This window comes from Staurois parvus, unplaced genomic scaffold (genome assembly GCF_062004578.1).
Source record: "Staurois parvus isolate SC_StPar_1 unplaced genomic scaffold, SC_StPar_1.0 ptg000006l, whole genome shotgun sequence".
Lineage (NCBI taxonomy): Eukaryota > Metazoa > Chordata > Amphibia > Anura > Ranidae > Staurois > Staurois parvus.
The window spans coordinates 8,382,810-8,402,761 of NW_028317802.1; the positions used below are offsets into that span (position 1 = coordinate 8,382,810).

Genomic DNA, 19,952 nt, shown 5'->3' on the forward strand with positions numbered 1-19,952 from the left:
GACACAAGTGCAAAGAGCATGTGCAGATCCCAGGCTTATATGTACTCAGCCACACCCCTCTGGGGGATGGACCTCAGAGACCTGAAGGCATAAAAGATTCCCATCATGCTCAGCAGAAATCCAAGATGGATGCTAGCACATGGAGTAACATAACCTCTGGGAAAAGGTAGGACCTTGACAGTAATTCAGTAATCATATTAGAATTTTAGGACACATTATGGACTATTGCGTCTACTTTAGATTCGATACTATCCAGAAGTTGGCCCAATTCCTGGAAGTCTTGCTTTAGATCGTCCGCTAATTTAGTAGTAGCTTTATTCAATTCCCGTTGTAGCAGGTCAGCAAAGCGGGCGATAAGAGTTGAAACCAGAAGTGCCAGAGATCCCGCAAGGCTGTCTAGATTAAGGTCCACACCGCTACTTTGGCTGAGGAAGATATCAGCCACTTCTTTATCCAGGATACAGGAGACATGAGAATCTTGGCCTAGGGAGCAGGCTGATGCCTGTGATAGAGATGCAGCAGGACTAGTGGGAGGGTTGTAGAAGCTCACTCACCCCTTGGTAGCAGTCACAGTGCCCATGTTGAGGTCCTCTGCGCAGAGAGTGCCAGCCTTGGTCCTTTGTGGGAGAGGATTAGTCCTCAGGGACGAGTTGCAGGCCATGGGACCGGAGCCGGCCGCCATCTTGCCTCCCCTGCCCACCACAGGAATGGGTTCTGTGAGCTGCTTCGGCTCCTCCTCGCCACACGACCCAGTATGGGAAAGAGCCCTGTAGTGCATGGTTATCCCCGGTGCTTATAGGGGACCCGAGTGAGTTCCGGCTCCCGCTGTAGAGCGCTGTGTGTGCCGGGAGGGTGCGAAGCGGATTACTGGGACATCTGCTCTGGCCGCCAACATATGCGCATCTCCCATTAGCATTTTACAGTACATGTTAGAGGAATAAAAAAGCTAGAAAAAAAAGCTATTATGAGCCTTTTAGTAGCGTTTAGGTGTATTTAGTGTTTTTTTCAGGTGGAAAAGTGCTTCAAAAACTAAAAAAAGAAAGAAAATTCTGCTCCTAGATACTGAAGTTAAAAAAATGCTAATAGCTTAAAGTAGTGTGGACTCATAGATTAACACTATTTAGCCTCTAGGAACAGAAAAAAATACATTGATAACAGCTTCTGTCGTATGACGTCCTCCCACTCTATCTGTGCATATGCGCCTCCAGGGGGCGTGCGGCGATCGGTGGTGTGCTGTGTCCCTGGGACACAGCAGATCACCGACTGCAGTAAAGTGCTGATGACATAGGCTCTATCATGTGATCAGCTGTGTTCAATCACAGCTGATTGAATGTAAATAGAAAATGCAGGTTAAGGGCCGTCCTCTCCTTACACTGACAGCGTGTGAGGAGAGGAGATCTGGTAATCTGCATTCCTTAGAGGGGACATGTACACTGATCATCAGGGCCCTGACTATCAGTGTAGCCCCATCAGTGCCACCTGTCAGTGCCCATAATTGCCACCTGTCAGTGCCCATCAATGCCACATATTAGTGCCCATCAATGCCACATATCAGTGCCCATCAGAGCTGCCTATTAGTGCCAGTCAGTACCATCTATCAGTGCCATATATGAGTGCTGCCTTTCTGTGCCCATTAGTGATGCCTGTCAATGTCCATCAGTGCCTCCTCATCAGTGCCACCTACCAGTGCCCATCAGTGTAGCCTATCAGTGCCCATCAGTGCAGCCTCATTAGCGAACATCAGTGAAGGAGAAAAATTTCTTGTTTACAAAATTTTATAACAAAAACTAAGAAAAAAAATTTTTTTTCAAAATTTTCAGTGGTTTTTGGTTTGTTTAAGAAAAAATAAAAAACCCAGAGGTGATTAAATACCACCAAAATAAAGCTCTGTCACAAAAAAATTATAAAAATGTCATATGGGTACAATGTTGCATGACCGCAATTGTCATTCAAAGTGCGACAGTGCTGAAAGCAGAAAATTGGCCTGGGCAGGAAGGGGGTAAAAGTGCCCGGTAGGCAAGTGGTTAAAGACTGGGGCATCCTCAACCAGCACTGTCAGAGATTTGTTAAAACCCCTGTGGACAAGAGGTTGGAGGCTCTACTTCTAATCCAGGCCAATCCTGACATCCCTCTCCCACATGTAAAACTTTTTTTTTTTTTTGCTAGAGAACTACTTAGAAGCCCCAACAATATATATATATTTTTTAAAACAGAGGCCCTAGAGAATAAAATGGTGGGTTTTGCATATTTTTATGTCACACAATATTTGCACAGCGGTTTTTCAAACGCAAATTTTTGGGAAAAAATACACTTTTAATGAATTTTAATGCACCAAACATAATATAATACAGCTTTTTTTGTACAATATCAAATATGATGTTACGTTGAGTAAACAGATACCAAACATGTCATGTTTTAAAATTGCTTATGTCCGTGGAACGACGCCAAACTACAGTACCTAAAAATCTCTATAGGCGACATTTTAAAATTCTTTACAGGTTACCAGTTTAGAGTTACAGAGGTGGCCTGGAGCTAGAATTACTGCTCTATCACTGATGTTCACAGGGATACTTCACATGTGTGGTGCGATCGCCATTTAGCTATGCGTGCGCGGGCACGAGGGGACTTTTTTTTTTGCATTGTATTATTAATCTTTTTCATCAACTTTATTGCTATCAAAAGGGATGAACAACATCTCTTGTGATAGCATGGGTTGTGACAGGTCCTCTTCATGGAGAGATCTTTGGTCTATTAGACGCCCAGATCTCTCTTCTAGCCTCCAATGCAGCCAATCAGGCCGATGTGTGTCTATTCCCTAGCCAATAACAGCCAGGTAAAAAAAAACTGAAACCGGAAGTGGCAAAATCTTCATTGCTTCCAGTTTTTGGTGCCACAGAGGAACAAAATCTGTTCCTCTAACTGTATTCCAGGAACTGGATGCCACCAGTTGCATCCTTACCAGGTTCCCCAATCACTCGGAAGAGCCTGGTAAAGTCAGAGGCGGGACCCTCTGCCACTGTCTGTAAAAGTAATTTAGCAGCTCCATAGCAGCTATGATCTCTTTTACCTTGTAGCAGGAACAATTGAGTACTGTCCATGATACTTTTTTTATTTGCAATAACATACAATTTAGAGGACAAGCTTTCGGGGAATGTTCCCTTCTTCAGGTCTAAGCAGTACTGAAACAAAGATTTAGCAGAATGTTGGAAGAGATGTAGGGGATGGGGAAAAAAACAAAAACAAAACAGAGATAAGATACAGCAAAAGCAAAGTCTTGGGGGGGGGGACAACACTAGCAGAGGCAGTCATGCTTGAGCTGATAGTCATAAAACTGTTGGATAATGATTGAGGAATCCCATGTCCAAATTCAGGCCGTTATCTCTTGTGTCAAATAGAATTATCATTCTTAGTTCAAAAGTTTTCCTTTCCTGAATGTATTTGAAATTTCCTTTAAGAACTAAAACATTGAGGTCTTCCATAATATGGTCTGGTTGTGCGAAATGGTGTCCCACGGGTGTGCAAAGGTCATCTTCTTTATGTTCTATGTGGTATGTCTGTGCAAATTCATCCTTGTTTGCAACTTCTGTCCTGTTTTGCCAACATAAGATCCTTTGCTACATTTTCTGCACTGGATAGGGTACACAACATTAATAGAGGTGCAGCTGTATGAGCTGGAGACATTGAAGATACCTTTTGAGTGTCTGACACTTTTTGATGGATTGATTTGGTTGCACAGTTTGCAGCGTTTCTTATTGCAGGGTTTGCTTCCATTATTTGTGACATCATAATCAGAAGGAAGTTTCCTACTGATTAGTTTATTTCTGAGGTTGGGGGGTTGTCTGAAGGCCAGTATTGGGGGTTGCTGGAATATTTCTTTCAGAGTTCCATCCTCTGTTATGATGGATTGTAAATCTTTGATTATTTTTCTTATTCCTTCTAGTGCTGGGTTGTATGTAGTTACTAGAGGTACACGGTTGTTTGTTTTTTTTCTCCTTGTACTGAAGTAGATTTTCTCTTCGGGTTCTCAAGGCTGTGTTTATGCTGGTGTTGATAATTTTGTTCTTGTAACCTTTCTTATGGAAGGCGTCTGCTAGTGTCCTGAGATGTTTATCTCTGTCTCTTGGGTCAGAACATATTCGGTGGTATCTAATGGCCTGACTGTGTATGATGGAATGTTTCATGTGTTGGGGGTGGAAGCTAGATGTAAGGGACCGCCTGACAGCACCTCTATCAGTCCCCCGGTAGAGCCTTCCCAGCGTCTAAGCACCGGAGCACTTGTTCACCAGGGCCCCTGATGGTGGGGATGGACTTGGAGCGCTCCGGTACCAGGTCGCAACTACCAGGTATCTCCAACAGGGGTAGAGGAGTCTGACAGGGGCTCCAGAGAGCTAGGAGTCTGATGTAAGGGAGCCTAGTGATCCCTGCGGGGTAGATGGATGGATGAGCTAAATCAGAGTCATGCAGGCCGGGAAGGTAACTAGAGGATCGGTAAGGTACAAAACGGTAGGCAAAGGATAGTCGGGTCACACGCAGGGTCAATACCAGGAGGTCAGATCTAAACGGGAAAATCCGGGAGCAGAGTCAGGCAAGCCAAGGGGTCAGGACGGGAGAAGGCAACAAGGTCAAAACAATCCAGATCAGAAGTACTCACACACAGGTAACAGGATACAAAGACCATTCGGCAACAAGTGTCTGTGCAGGGCTAGCTTAAATAGGCCGCCCTGCACCTGACAGGCGTAGCCTGGGTCCTAGTGCCTGCCTAGTACTGTCCAGACGACAGGTACGCCTGGGTCCTAGTGCCCTGCCACCTATACGTCTCGGCAGACACCTACGCATGTGTAGACCCATGCGTCGCGATGGTTCCTGACACTAGAACTGTGGAGGTAGTTGCATCTGTCAGTGGGTTTCCTGTATATTGAGGTGTGACGCGTATCATCCCTGATGTATACTGTGGTGTCTAGGAAGTTGATGTGTGTGTTTGAGTATTCCATTTTTAGTTTGATTGATGGATGAAAAGTGTTGATCAATGAGTAAAATTGTTTTAGGTATTTTTCACCTTCTGTCCATATGATGAAAATATCATCAATATAGCGATAGTATCTGTATGGTTTTTGTTCCATGCAGTAACTTCGGTCGCTGGGAGTGCTTGTTCTGGTTTCATCAGAACCTAACTTTTCCAAAAACCAATGGGGGTGTTCCATCATCCTGGATCTAAAGGTTTTCAATACCTTCCGTCCAAATATTACAGATGGAATCAGACTGGTCTATAGTTGCAATGCTGCAACAAGGTGATTTTTTGGCATCAATAGACATCAAGCATTGTAATTGCATGTCCCCATGTTTCTTCTGCATCAGCGGTTCCTGCACTTTGTGGTGGATGAGCAGCACTTCCACTTTGTGGTCCTTCCCTTTGGCCTATCCATGGCTCCCAAGGGTTTTTATCAAGGTTGGCGCTAATTTTGCTATGGCAGAGAATCCAGAAAGTGGGGTAACTGGAGAATCTCATCTTGAAGGAGCACTCCTCCCAGGCCCCTTAAACCAATGTTTGGTGAATGATGCAGACACTTCAGATTTTATGTGGATCTTCAAACTCCAGAAGTCTGCATTGCATCCGATCCAACCTGTGCCTAATCTTGGACATACCTCTTTGTGCTCATGTTCGGACTCTTCACCCCCAGAAGCTTCCATTGGCTCACTTTAGCATGAGGCCTGATAGTGGCCTCCTTTGCAGTGATGTTTGCCCAGTTTAACTCCAGGCCTCTGCAGCTCAATGCACTAACTGCATGGGGCAAACTTCCTCAGTCTCTGGACAAACCCATGCAACTATTTCTGAAGGTTATCATGTTGCTTGCCAGATAGCTAAGCGGTCGTGTTCTGGACTCAGGGAAGTCCTTTCTCCTGTTATCATGAATGGTTCTCACAACTGGGGCAAGCAGGGGAGAGGAGGGAATTTGCTATTAAAGTAATTCTCTACACTTCCATTCCTAAAGCAACAAACACTTTATTCCAGGAACTAACAGATACCCCTCTTCCTCAGTATACAGTATTGTTTAGGAGGGTGATGCAGAACATGACCCAGTCCTCACCAGCCATTCGTGTCCTCACTTGACACGTCCTATGACATTAGCATTATTGTGTTTTCTGTATTCACTTTGCCTTCTTCACAGAAAGCAACCACTCATCTATTATTACAAGGCCTTGCTCTCATGACTTCACAGTCTAGGCTAACCCTAGGCCAGTGTTTCTCAACCTATTTCCATTTTGGGCAGCCTTTGAAAAGTATTCTCAGTCACGAGGCACCCCTGTCCAAGTTTTGGTTTATGTCACTGTGTGTTGCGGAATGCGCGCAAAATTGCGCTCATTCCTGACACGCAAATGCTCTGCTCTTTAAGAGTACCCCCATACATTGACAAATACATGGTGTTTTTGGTGTGGTGCAACAAGGGTCAGGGACGACTTTCCTTGCATTTCTGCGGATAAGGCAGCCCACTGAAATGAATGGGCTGTCCTGCACACAACCACACAGATGTGAACCAATGGCCTGTTCACCTGTGATGTTGCAGAGCGGTAAAACCACGCGATTAAGCTGCTTTTGCCACCCCCAACTTCTCCCCTTTAGCTGCAGAAGCAGCAGCTGGGTGTATACACATCCTGTTGCTGCAGCTGGAAGTATACCTCCAGGTGAATGGGGTTAAACTACAACCACCAAACAACTGTATGCGCATTGCACGCAGTTGTGGTGGGGTGATGCTGCTTTTTACAGGGTTAAAACAGGTGGTGAGGAGGCTACATATTGCCACTTTGCCACCTGTCAAATGCCTCTGAAAAGCGATCTGAGCATAGATTGCTTTTCAGAGGAGCAGCAGTCCTTGTTGCTACTACAATCAAGTCCTAAAAATCAGTTCTGAAAGGACAGGAATAGGGGGTCAAGATTAAAAGTAACCTACATACACTCACAAACACACACACACACATATATAAAAACAAAACACACACATGTAAACACGCACACAAGTACATACACACATACAGACACATGCACACACACAGACACATATATACATGTACACAGACACATATATACACACACACACGCATATACACATACACACATGTACACACACACACATGTATACAGCCCTATAAAAAGTTACAGTACCTTATAGCTTCCATCACACAGACGGGTACTACAAGGTTACACTAGTTCTTGAACATTTCTCTAAGTAATTGACACAGAAAACTTCTTCACTTACAAGAGAACTTATCTACTTGCCTAGGTGGATGCAGCATTGATCTGATGTCCGAGTGAAAACTGAGGAATCAAACACTGCTGATCACTTATGCAGGCCATAGACAGGTCGCAAATCGGCTGATTTTTTGGCCGAAAGAAAATCAGCCGATTTTCGCATTGTTTAGTGGGTTAATTGGTCGGCCGTTTTTGGGGGTTTTGGCACATTTTTTTTATCGGTAAAGTTGGAAAAAAATTGGCCGATTTTTCCGGCAATGATGGGCAAATCGGCCGATCGTTTTACCGATAAAAAATCTGCCCATGAGCCGTGACCTGCAAAAAGAAGAAAAAGAAAAAGTAAAAGTAGAAGAAGAAGAAGAAGAATTCCAGTCCACTATTATATTTGACATGAAAAAGTATTGCGGTTGCAACAATGCATCTATTTGTATCTGAATAAAAACATCTGTATCCAAAATGGATACAAATGGATACATTGCTGCAACCACAATACTTTTTTATGTCAAATATAATAGCGGAGCTCTCTGCAAGGGACAGAAGTAATTAAATGCCGGCCGTAGACGGAACGAAAATCGGCCGATTTTTTTTACCATTGGTGGTAACGTTGGCCTATTGAACTATCGATTTTTCGTTTTTTTTTTTTAAACAGACGGTTTTCGAACCGTGTATGGCCTGCATTAGTTCTCACTCCCGCTCTGAGCAGACAGCTCACTGACTCAGCCTCTCTGTGGCTCACTGAGAGGCTGAGCCAGGTTTCAGTCCATGCATCTGGGTGGATCCTGACTTTAAAATCAGGATCTTTCCCCAGCCTGGACCGAGTGAGTGACGCCAGCCAACAGCAGACATTAGCCCGCTGTTGGTTGAAAACGGGTCACAGGAATTCAGAATGAACTGCACTCCTCTGATCCACAGAAGTACAGCCAAATGAGCTTTGGAGACTCTTAGAGCAGGGCTCCATAGACACACATGGCTTGGGAGCGAGCACACACAGTGAGCCAAGTTGACCAGTGGAGTTCCCTAAAAGGGGAGGTTTGGGGTTGCTTTGTGCAAAACCATTTCACAGAGCAGGTGAGTATAACAGATTTAATATTTTAATATTGCTGTGAGGTGGGAGCAGGGGGTGGGGCCAATCTTCGCTCTTTGTGTCAATAGACACACACAGCCCAGCTTGAGATTGGCCTGCGCATTCCCCCCCAGCAAGCCGCTTGCTATAGGAGCACATGGAGAAGAGGACATAAGAGCAGGCAGAAAGCCATTTTGGACTGCAGTGATGTGAGGGGACAATGTGACGTTCATTTTGCCTCATCACACAGCTCCTCCTTTCATTCATGTCACCGCACAGGACTGTCGTGCTATCCAGTGAGCTGTGATAATATGCAGTTCTCATTTATTCCAAAAATCAAACATTAAAGCTCCATTCACACCTTTGCGTTGTGGGAATGCAAGCTTTTCTGCACACATTCCTAGGAAACTCAAAAAATGTGCACTGGAAAAAAGCGCAAGGCTCGCTGCCAAAAGAGGTGCAGGAGCCACTTTTTCATGCATAGGGCGGCCTAATCAAGTGAAAGGGCTGCCCTATGCTGGCATGGAACAAACATGCAAAAAAAAAAAAAAAACCCTGCAGGATCCTCAGGCCCCATTTACACCTGCGTGACGCAACATGTTGATTTGCTTCACATTTTGCGCATCTTGCATAACGGCATGGGGCAGCCAATTCAAGAAACAAACATGCCAGAGGAGCTCCTGTACTTTTCTATAGCACTGAGCGTCATATGTTTTTGCAATGCGCATTTTGTTGCACAGCTTCTACCTGCATTTGGGGTGCCATTAGGAAATAATGCAATATGCGTTTCTGGAATGCAAAAGAAATGTCATTTGTAAATATTTTCTCTTAATATTCTTTATCGTGTGTGAAGGAGCTTATACTGCCGCTCTGGTAACTTCTACAGTACATACTAGTGCCCGGCCCCTCAGCTCTCCCGAGGACCGTCCACGCGGCTTACTAACATGACACCACTGTACAGTATCTATGAACAATGAGGAGAGCCCTCACTGCCGTGCACAGGTACTACCACACGGGGCGGGGCCGTCTGTGAGGAAACACAACTTGCAGCACCTCCAGCATGGGCGGTCCGTGAGACTAAACACGATGGGCGGGGCTAACAATAAAGCATGTTCTATCAAACATGTGGGCGGGCATAAATGGTATGACACAAGGAGGGGAGCAGGTGGGGCTACAGAGCTAGTGGCACGCCCAGCACAGCGTGTGGGCGTGTAGCTAGGTATTTAGAGGCGGGGTTTCAGCGGTGTGGCTCGCTAGTTGGGCGTGGCTGAGAGTGATGGGGCGGAGAGCTGGCAGAGGTGATGCGAGTTCCGGACTGCTGTTACCTTGTGCTGTCAGCGCAGGACAGAGCGGAGAAGCCGCCGGGATGCAGCCTCCTCCCCGGAAAGTGAGTGTGACTAGTCTGAGGGGGGGATCGGGCTGGAGAGAAGGTGGTGGGGGGGACCTGACCAGTGGAAGTAGTCACCTGACTGCATGTTGTGACAGTCCCATATGGAAGTTTGTATGATCATTGGTATTAATATAAATCCTGTATATACACACAATACGAGTCACTCCAGTGTCTGCTCATCAGAGGAAACCAATTATCACCATGGGGGAGGCATTCCAAATAGATGACTATAGTCTGGTTTAATAGAAAGGGAAGTCCTAAGTGTCCTACAACAGTGTATATATATGTTTTTATTAGAAGTATGTTTGTATATCTGTCCTATACTGCCTGGTTTGATGCCTTGTGTGCTATGCAGGGGTGGACTGACCATTTGGAAACTCTGGCACTGCCCGAGGGCCCGGGGTCAGTAGGGGGCCCCATGAGATGCCCCTGGTACCTTTTTTCATAGGTTTTTTTGAGTTTGGGCAAGGACACAGGGGCCCCATGATCCCCTATTGCCTGGGGGCCCCATGAGTTGTCAGTCCGCCCCTGGTGCTATGTGCACATTTGCTGGTAACCCTCTACTGTGTGCCAAGGCTTTACAATCTGTATAGCATTTAAATACTGTCTTTTATGTGAACATTTAATATTTTGATTTCCATACTATTGCAGTTTTTTTTTCTTAGGGCATATATACCTTTTTTTTTGGGGGGGGGCACATGTATTGCATGTTGACTGTCTGTCCTCTGAATTTTGCATGCTGCATATAGCTTTAAAGTGGACCTTCCCTCCTGCTACATGTACGCACCTTACTAAAGTTCACATCAACACACATCTCTGCAGGTTGATGTGCAGAGATGTCCTCTGGGAAAGCCACATCACTAGTGTCCTCCTGGGAGATCCAGTACCTGAGGTTTGACATCTAGCAGAAATTTCATTTCCTGCTGTCATAAACCTTATCTCCTGCATTTGTAGTATGCTGTTAAATGGCACTTAACCACTTACCCTCCTGAGGATCCCCCCCCCCCCCTCCTGACCAGGCTATTTTTGTTGCGTTGTGGCGCTGTTACTTTAAGTCCTCATGCACACTGGATGTTTACAGCTGCAGTTTGGCTTTTGATAGTTTTTTTTTTTTCTACAGCCAGTAAACCCCCCAGCATGTTATCCTATCATGCACACATAGACTGTAATCAACGTTTTTTTTTTTTTGTCTGGAAAAAACCCAGAGCTAATGGGTGAGTTTTTTAGCTGTAAAAACACTCTACCGCGGTAAATCATGGCAAACCAGCATTTTTGGTCTTTGTCACTTTTTTTTATAGCACCAAAAGAAAAATTTTTTTGAGAAACAATAGTTTTGATTTTTTTTTTTTTTTTTTACTGTTAACTCCTTTACTCCGGCACCTCCCGCCTCTTTAAGGGTTCCAGAAGCCGGGAGGCGGGGTTTAGGGTCATGTGACTGCCGTGACGCACCGTCACGGCAGTCACATGATCGGGAAAGGTCCCGATCGAAAGAGGAGATCGGGACCTTTCCTTGAGTACCGGATATGTGTGCAGGGCGCGCGCTCTCGGCACATATTTCCTTTTTTAATAGAACACAAATGTGCAGCCGCTCTGCGTCTAGGCCCAGACGCCAGGAGGCCGCACATTTGCAGCTGGCGTGAAGAGGTTAACCACTTGCCTATCAGGCACTTTTACCCACTTCCTGCCCAGGCCAGTTTTCAGCTTTCAGTTCTGTCGCACTTGGAATGACAATTGCGCGGTCATGGAACACTATACCCATATAAATTTTTTTTCTTTTTTGTTAGACAGATGGAGCTTTCATTTGGTAGTATTTAATCACTCTGGGTTTTTTATTTTTTGCTAAACCAAAAACAACTGAAAATTTTGAGAAAAAAACAATTTTTTTCTTTTGTTTGTTATGCAATTTTGTAAATAAGTGATGTGTTTTTTATTTCTCTTTCACTGATGTGCGCTAATGAGGCTGCAGTGATGGGCACTGACTGGCGCCACTGTTAGGTGGCACTGACTGGCATGGATAGGTGACACTGAAAGGCAGGTCAGATGGGCACTGATATGTGGCTTTGATGTGCACTGGTAGGCACTGATATGTGGCATTGATGAGGCACTGATGGACACTGACAAGTGGCATTGATGAGCACTGACAGGTGGCGCTGCTGGGTCTACACTGATCATCAGGGCACACTGATTATCAGTGCCTTGATGATCAGAGTACATGTCCTCTGTGGAATGCCGATTACCGACTCTCCTCTCCTCTCTAGCTGTCAGCGTGACAGCTCATGAGGAGAGAAATGCCGATAACCGGCATTTCCCTATTTACATGCGATCAGCTGTGATTGGACACAGCTGATCACATGACTGAGCCGACATCTTCAGCTCTTTCCGTTGATCGGTGATCCACCGATCACCGCACACACGCGGTTAGAGTGGGAGGACGTCATATGACGTCCTCCCAGAACGAGAGAACCGCCTTGCGCCTGTCGTTACCTTATGTAGCAGACGGGAGACAGTTAAACATGTCCAGTAAAAAAATCAAATTTCATCAGATTTAGGCCAAAATGTATTCTGCTACATGTCTTTGCAAAAAAAAAAAAAAAAATCCCAATACGTGTAAATTAATTGGTTTACATGACAGTTATAGCGTTTACAAATGGAGGTATAATATACTGGGATTTGTTTTTTCTAGTAATGGTGGCGATCAGCGACTTGTAGCAGGATTGCAGCAGGCATTCTGACACTGGGTGGAACTGACTTGGTGTCACTGACATCCCTAGTGACACCAATACAGTGATCAGTGCTAATAAAAAGCACTGACACTGTACTAATAGCAATTGGCAGGAAGGGGTTAATGTGGGGCAATCAAAGGGTTAACTGTGTGCTGTTTTTTACTTTGGGCTGTGTCTGTGTGCTTCAATGTAAGCACACTGCTTTGCATGGCAAACAGTTCTAACACCCCCCCCCCCTCTTCCCCATCGGAGATGCTCGGCAATCACCAGGCGCTGGGAAGTAATCACTGGCCGGGACCTGGTGATTGACAGCCACGAATGGCAGCGCAGGTAGAGCATGTGTGGGCCCTTTACCCGGAAATGCAAAATCATGTGTGTATATACATGATTCTGCTCACTCACGCCGCCCTGTAGCAGCATTTCTGCTATAGGGCAGAGAAGAAGCGGTTAAAAATAAACGCAAAACAAATCTGTTGTGCGGCACATACTATGAGCTGCTTACCATCATGCTCTCCACCTCACCCATGTGAGTTGGCACATACATTTTCAGAATGGCGGCACAGGAGCAGGGACAAAAAGTTGGGACAGGCACCCGTGTTGCAAAAGAAAGCGTGCGTTTATTTGTTTGTGCATCCTCAACTCCCCCCCCCCCCCCCTTCCTGTTCTTTTCTTTTCTTTTCAGTAGTGAAGCAATTAGTGAACTGTTGCTACTCTTTCCCTGAACACCAGAAAATACAAAACATTTAAAAAATGAGTGCGCTGTACAAAAATGCTTGACACCATAGAAAAAAAAATCAACCTCTTACCAGACACTTTGATCTCCAAGCAAGAGACCAAACGAGTGGATGGTGTTCAGATCCCACACTGACACCCTAGTTAGCCGTATCAAAGCGATGAATGGACAACTGTAGGTTCACGTGAACAAATCCATCACATCAGACAGCTCTCCACATCATTCAAGGAAAGGTTTAAAACAGAAGAAAACTTCATAGTGCGACCCATTAAACCAGAAAAAAATGTATTCAAGTATTGCACTTGCATAGATAAGTTTATAAAGACAGTGTAGACATTTAAAATTTCTGCGCTGTCAGACCACCGGCCAAAACAAGGTGAGGTCTCAAAGGTCCGCCCATACAGCAGTACAGACCTTCAGTTATGGAGCTGGAGGAAGTAAACGGTGGACAACCAGTGTGGTGACATCACTGCGCTTGTGCTCCATCAAGGTCTATAGCCAGCCATAAATAAAGCGTTCTTGTTTCCTGCAACCATGGGTTGCAAGAAAGAGAAAATCATTCTATTCCCACATCAGCACAGTCAGTGTTGATGGGGGGGGGAATCCCTCCTGCAGAGCCATTGTGTTCTCCCAGCAGGGGGAGCTGTCTTCGCCAGGAGACCACAGTGATTACTTCTAGCAGCTATAATAGCCTCTAGCAATAGTTGCATGTAAAATCTAGCAGGCTGGTTGTACCCAAGTTGGTCAATCAACTTGCGTACATTTATTCTGCTCATACATGATTCGAATCTTGGCCGGTCACTGCTTAACTGGCTGAAGTTCGAACTGTCCTTTGCCGGCTTAAGAGTCCCTCTGTCAAGAGTGGCAAATGGGACTTGTAATTTTCTATTCACAGATCGGTGTAAATGTATCAGTGAATGGATGACTTGACTGTAAGCTATGCACAGCTGTGCCAAATTATATAATTGCAGAATGTTGCGGTAGAAGAATGCTGCAGTTAGAGGAACCCTTTTTAGTTGGGATTGGGGCAGGGTGACTGGGGAATGTGGCAATGTTTTTGAGGATGTATAGCTCTACCCCATAGGAGCCGCTGGTTTGGATGGTGTCACGGACGCGGGAGCGCTGCCACCAATATGCAGCGATCCCACGATCGCTGTCACCAATATGTGACGATTGCGGCATCAGACCCCAGACCTTCTCACCAAACTCGTGACCGAAGGACTAGCCGATCTAAAACCGCGATGTCACGTGCGTAACAATGCCGCACCCAGCTGCACCCTGCACAACGATTTTCCAGCTAATTGGACCACAATCGATGTACCAGCAGCCTGAGCGATTGTTATATCCGCAATAACACTATAATGGTTGAGATAATCGTCTGTATAATATGGTCACCGCAGGCCGATTGTGCAGAGGGTTCGTAAATTGCAATAAAGCGCTATAGAAACAGTTCAACACTTTCAGAAGGAAAGATTTATTACTAAAAGGTCAAACTGGTGCAATAGCAATATTTACAGAAAAAGATGTAACTGAGATATTATATATATATATATATATATATATATATATATATATATATATATATATTTATTTTGCAGAGAACAGCACAGCAGAGAGAGGTGAAAGGGTTAAGGTACTTGCCAAAGTCCTGGGTTAGCAGATCCAAGTTTCAGAGCGAAGGGGCTCGGGTTTCCCCAGGTGGTACTGATGTTAAAATGGGAGACGTCTTCAACTTTACTCTTAGGCCTGACAGCCTATTTTGTAGTTCCCCAGCAGGGGGTGTCTCTGAAGTCAAGGACCAATACCCCGTTTAGGGCGTGGAGGTATGGGCAGATACCTTAACTAGAGCCAAAATCTCCCGTAACTCATATTTTGGTCCATAACTTTCCATCTGCACAAGTGACATTCCACCCGTGGGTAGATTATTATGCAGACACGTCTGAGGATTGATTAGATATGAATTATGAAATTATACACTGGTTCACGAGATCTATTTTTCGGCTTTCGTAGGTATTCGAGACAAGGCGAGTGACCCATCAAATTGTTCGTCTTCTCTTAGCCAATCTGACGATATGTCTAGTTTTTATGTCAGTCTCTCATATTCCAAGATATGAGACATAGGGGAAAAATGGATTTTGAAAAGTGTTTGATTTGTGCTTTGTTGGAATGCCTTGAACTCCTGGGAAGGCTGAGTTATCTTTTTACGAGGTGTTAAATGGCACAGGTTGCTCAGACAGCCAGGCCCCAGCTCCCTTGGAGATTTTATAGCACGTAGCCACCTGCTGGGCTCTGGCCTCCTGTGACACTTTCAACACACATATGTCTCTGTGAATTAACAGAGGGAGGGGGTGAATGAGGGGGAAATATGTTTGTCAGGATAGTTAACCCCTTGGACAAGATGGAGGTTGAAGCCAAAATGGTTGAACCGCGTCCATCTCTGGGTGTACGCCTGACACAGATGGGTCCTCTGTTCCTTGCCTTGATCTCTTCAAGAACTTTTGCACCTCTGACACACCAGGTTGAGTGTACAAGCATACAATGTCACTGAGAAGTAATATTTGGGTCCCAATAGTAGTGCTATATCAAAGAGAACGGGTACCAAACCTGGTATTAACAGAAATCTTAAAATATTGTACCCAATGTGGTTGGTAACTAGACATCCATAAAATGTGTTATCAATGGTAATAACACAATTTAGTATACAAAGTGATTAACAGTAAGGACTAGGCATATGCTATTTGGCATCCAAATCCGCATAAACAGTAGCAAGGCCAACTCAAATGCAGCAGTGAGTAGTAGTAGAGTTTGATCTACTGAGTTCCGGAACTATACTGCCAGAGCACATTTATAGCGATGATGCCAGTTATAGACCAACTGGGTATGCGCTGTCCAAAAGCAAAGGGTGGTGAACACAAAAAGGCTTGCAGAATTATGGAAGCAGCAGTCTGAGAGGTTCTTCTGCCAGCTATAGTTGGGGTCCTTTAAGAGCATCAGCGCACTTAACAGTCCCAGTTAACCTGCATGCTGTGTAGGTACAGTATAGTCCTGGCACAGGTGCAAGATAAATGGTGATTCAGATGCAGTAAGCGTTTGGTATAATGCAGTATAGTTGCAGTTTGGGTTTGGAATAAGTGCAGAGTACAGTATGGATTGGGTACATGTGGTGTCCTGCTCTCAGTGGCTCAGTCCCTGCTAGCAGTATTAGTAATGGGTGAATAGCCCTCTCCCAGTCCCCGGGATGCTGTGGTGACCTCTCTGTAGAGCAGAGAGAGGACCCCTTGGTCTCTCCCAAAAAGCCTCTGTAGATCAGTGGTGGGAAGCAGGAGTGTAGTGGTCCACAGGGGCGGACTGACCATTTGGAAACTCGGGCACTGTCTGTGGGCCCGGGGTCAGTAGGGGGCCCTATGAGATGCCCCTGGTACCTTTTTCATAGGCTTTTCTGAGTTTGGGCAAGGGCACAGGCCCCATGATCCCCTATTGCCTGGGGGCCTGGGAGTGGAGTCTCCCTGGGGCAGTGGTGCAGGTGCTGTGATGTGGATGGTGTTGCGCTGCCCCCTCCACTGGTTTGGGCTCCCGCTGGCAGGCGGATATCCTGACAGAGGTGCTTTATCTCAAACCGTGTCAAGATATAGAGCTTTCCGGGGAGGTTTAATAAAAATCCTCTCTACTCCTTCTACTGCAGTGCCTATTGGGATCTGTAGTATATCCAATATAGTGTAGTTTGAGACAACAGCCATATAAAATGCTACAGCTCTCAGGGTTTTCAGCACTCTACATAGAAGTCTATGGGCTTGCTTGGCTTTAGCTCTCTCCCTGCTCGCTGGAAGAGGATGGTGTGGCATCACATTATTATAACTAGACTTGTCTGCTCTGACCTCAGAATAGTCTCCCATTACTTGCTGAAGTGTCTGTAACGTAGCACACAGGGAGACTGGGACTTCTTTTCATGGATGAGTTGGTGGATGGAGTTCAGGGTCAGATCCAGTGATTTTGTTGCTATACTTGCCAGAGAAGACATCAATAGATTAGGCCCATCAGCACCTCCCAAAATTTTTATTTGAATGACAATGGTACCAGTTATCCTTTAACAAATTCAGCTATCTGCTATGTGTAGCCTGTGATGATGCTGCGAACTGGGCACCCCAAAAAAGCTGCACGAGAGCCCAGGGCAGCCTTGTATGAAAATCAGTCAGCCATGACACGTCTTCCTTTTTTTTTTTTTTTTTTTTTTTTTTTTTTTTTTTTTTTTAGCAGCAGTGATCCCCCCTCCCTTGTACAGTAGGACATCATCTTATACAATTAACTGCTTGCTGACTGCCTCACATATGAGTATGAGGGGACAGGGTGACTGTCCTGCACTAGATCACATATCTAATGCGTGATCCAGCTTTCGAGTAGGAATTATTTACAACACAAGCCAATCGGCGTGTCGCGACAGTGATTGATGGCCAGGACCTGCTGATCAGTGAAGAGTATGACAGGACAGAGCTCTGAGATTGACTTCCTGACTGGGGATGAGTCGGGTTTTGTTTTCCTGTGTAGCAGGGGATAAAAACCAGCAAATCCCTTAGTAAAAACAGCACACAGTAAATACACTAAGCACACAGTTAACCCTTTGATTTCCCCTGAATGTTAACCCCTTTCCAGCCAGTCATTGGCACTAATCATTGTATTAGTGTCACTGGTCCCCACAAAGTGTTAGTGTCAAATTGCCTGCCTGCTATCAGTCCCTCTATGTAGCTGATTGTCCCCATTACTAGTATAAAATAGATAAATATACCAGCATATATACCATAGTTTGTAGACGCTATGACTTTTGCGCAGACCAATCAATTTACACTTATTGGAATTTTTTTACCAAAAATATGTAGCAGAATACATTTTGGCCTAAATTTATAAAGAAATTAGATTTTTTTTAACTGTTGTGTTGGTTATGTTTTATAGCAGAAAGTAAAACAAATTTTGAAAATATATTTTTAAATTTCTAAAATTTAAAAAAACCCAGTGCTGATTAAATACCTCCAAAAGAAAGCTCTATTTGTGTGAAAAAAAAATATAAATTACATTTTGGGTACAGTGTTGCATGATTGCGCAATTGTCAGTTAAAGTAATGCAGTGGCAAAGAGCAAAAAATTGCCTGGTCTGGAAGGGGGGTAAAATCTTCCGGAGGGCAAGTGGCTAACAAACTTTATCTGCATTCCAAGACCTACTTATCAGCTCACTGAGAGAACACCGCAGGACTTCTCAACACTATTAAATAACATTAAAAAAAAAAAAAATCAAGCTAACCAGATAATCTCTTGGGTTAGCCCATCTACTATCTGAATGGACACAAAGGGCAGCAACTTGGGAGCGAGCCTACTCTGGTTCCCCCATAGCAAGCTGCTTGCTGTGAGGGCACTTGGCAGGAGGGAGGGGCCAGGAGCACCAGTGGGGAACCCAAAAAAAGGACATGTTTATTTTTTTGTTTTTTTCCTCTTTGTTAGAAGCTGATTGGCTACCATGCACAGCTGCACTAGATTTTGCACTCTTCAATTTTAGTAAATCAAATCCAGATGTCTTTAGTCATAAGTGTTATCGCTACTATTGTGAAATGATTTGGCCTATCAACTGATCTGGTGGCAGTGTAATAAATCTAAACCCAGTGATAATTGCTCTGTCTGCAGCACTTAGATTGTGGTCCTGAGAGCGGTAAAATCAAAGTGCAGGGTGAGGCTGGGAGTGGCATTGCCACGTACCAGTGACAGCATGGTACGAGTTTGATCCGCCACTACTCACAAGTGGGTGAGGGATGCTGTGTTCGTCACACAACCCACCTTCATGTCAAGATGTGCCTTCCTTTTGAAATAGCTGGGTCCTCTTCAGCCTGCAGAGTACAGCTCTCCAAATTGGAATTAGTGGGACTGGAGTGTGCATGTGCAAGCTGAAGAGGACCTGGTAAGGACGACTTCAAAAACGAGGCTTCCAACATGAGTAAATCTCCCAGTAGGAATGAATGGATCCCCTGAGTGCATACACAAGCTGAAGAGGACCCAATGAGGACTTTCCAATGGTAGGCTGTGTTTGGGCCACTGTGGAGATCAAGATTGAAGGTGAGTATTTCAGAAACCTTTAAGAGGTACTGAGATTGTTTTAAAATGGCTAAATGTAGGACATTCTCAAATAAACTTCTTGATTTTGTGAAGCAGCTCCTGAAGCAAACTGGCCTCCCCTCAACAGGTGCTAAAGAATGGCAACAAATTCACATAAACATATGATCGCCAGATTGTAATGGGAGAGCAAGAAGATTTTTAGTTTACAATTTGACCATAAAAACCACCAATGAGTTTCAACACCCCCCTTTATCAGGGCTTGGAAAGAGTTAAATAGGACTTGAGCATCAAATCTAAATCAGAGGAATCTGTAACTGGAATTTATATAAACTCTGTTCGTTTGGAAACTGTATATACTGTATTCAGCATCACTTTATTCCTCTGTTCAAAGCCCTGATTAAGGGGGTATTTGTTGCCCTTGAAATGTGTTGACTGGTTTCTATGGTACAATTTGTGAAGTAACAATCTTGGACTCTTTCACCTTATGATCTGGCACCCAATTTGTTTGCTGTGAGCATTGGATTGGGTGGGCTGCACTTGGTATAGTTTTATTCATAAAGGGGCCAACTTGTGCCAAAACCAAAACTGCATCACAAAAATGAATGGGGGTAAGGCAACCTGACAACACCCCTGCCACATAAATTCTGTATATAAATACTAGTACTTGGTTGCCTTTATCCAGTTCTCGTGTTTTTCACTGTAAGC

At 44.7% G+C, this 19,952-nt stretch overlaps 1 protein-coding gene across 1 annotated transcript in view; it reads left to right on the forward strand.

Moving 5' to 3' along the window:
• Positions 1-9,582: 9,582 nt before the first annotated feature.
• Positions 9,583-19,952, forward strand: part of FCHSD1 (FCH and double SH3 domains 1) — a 129,159-nt gene continuing 118,789 nt past the window's right edge. Inside the window, exon 1 of the mRNA XM_089653676.1 lies at positions 9,583-9,696. Within this exon, the coding sequence (XP_089509802.1) occupies positions 9,586-9,696 (111 nt within the window). The 5' untranslated portion in view covers positions 9,583-9,585. The remainder of the gene's footprint in view (positions 9,697-19,952) is intronic.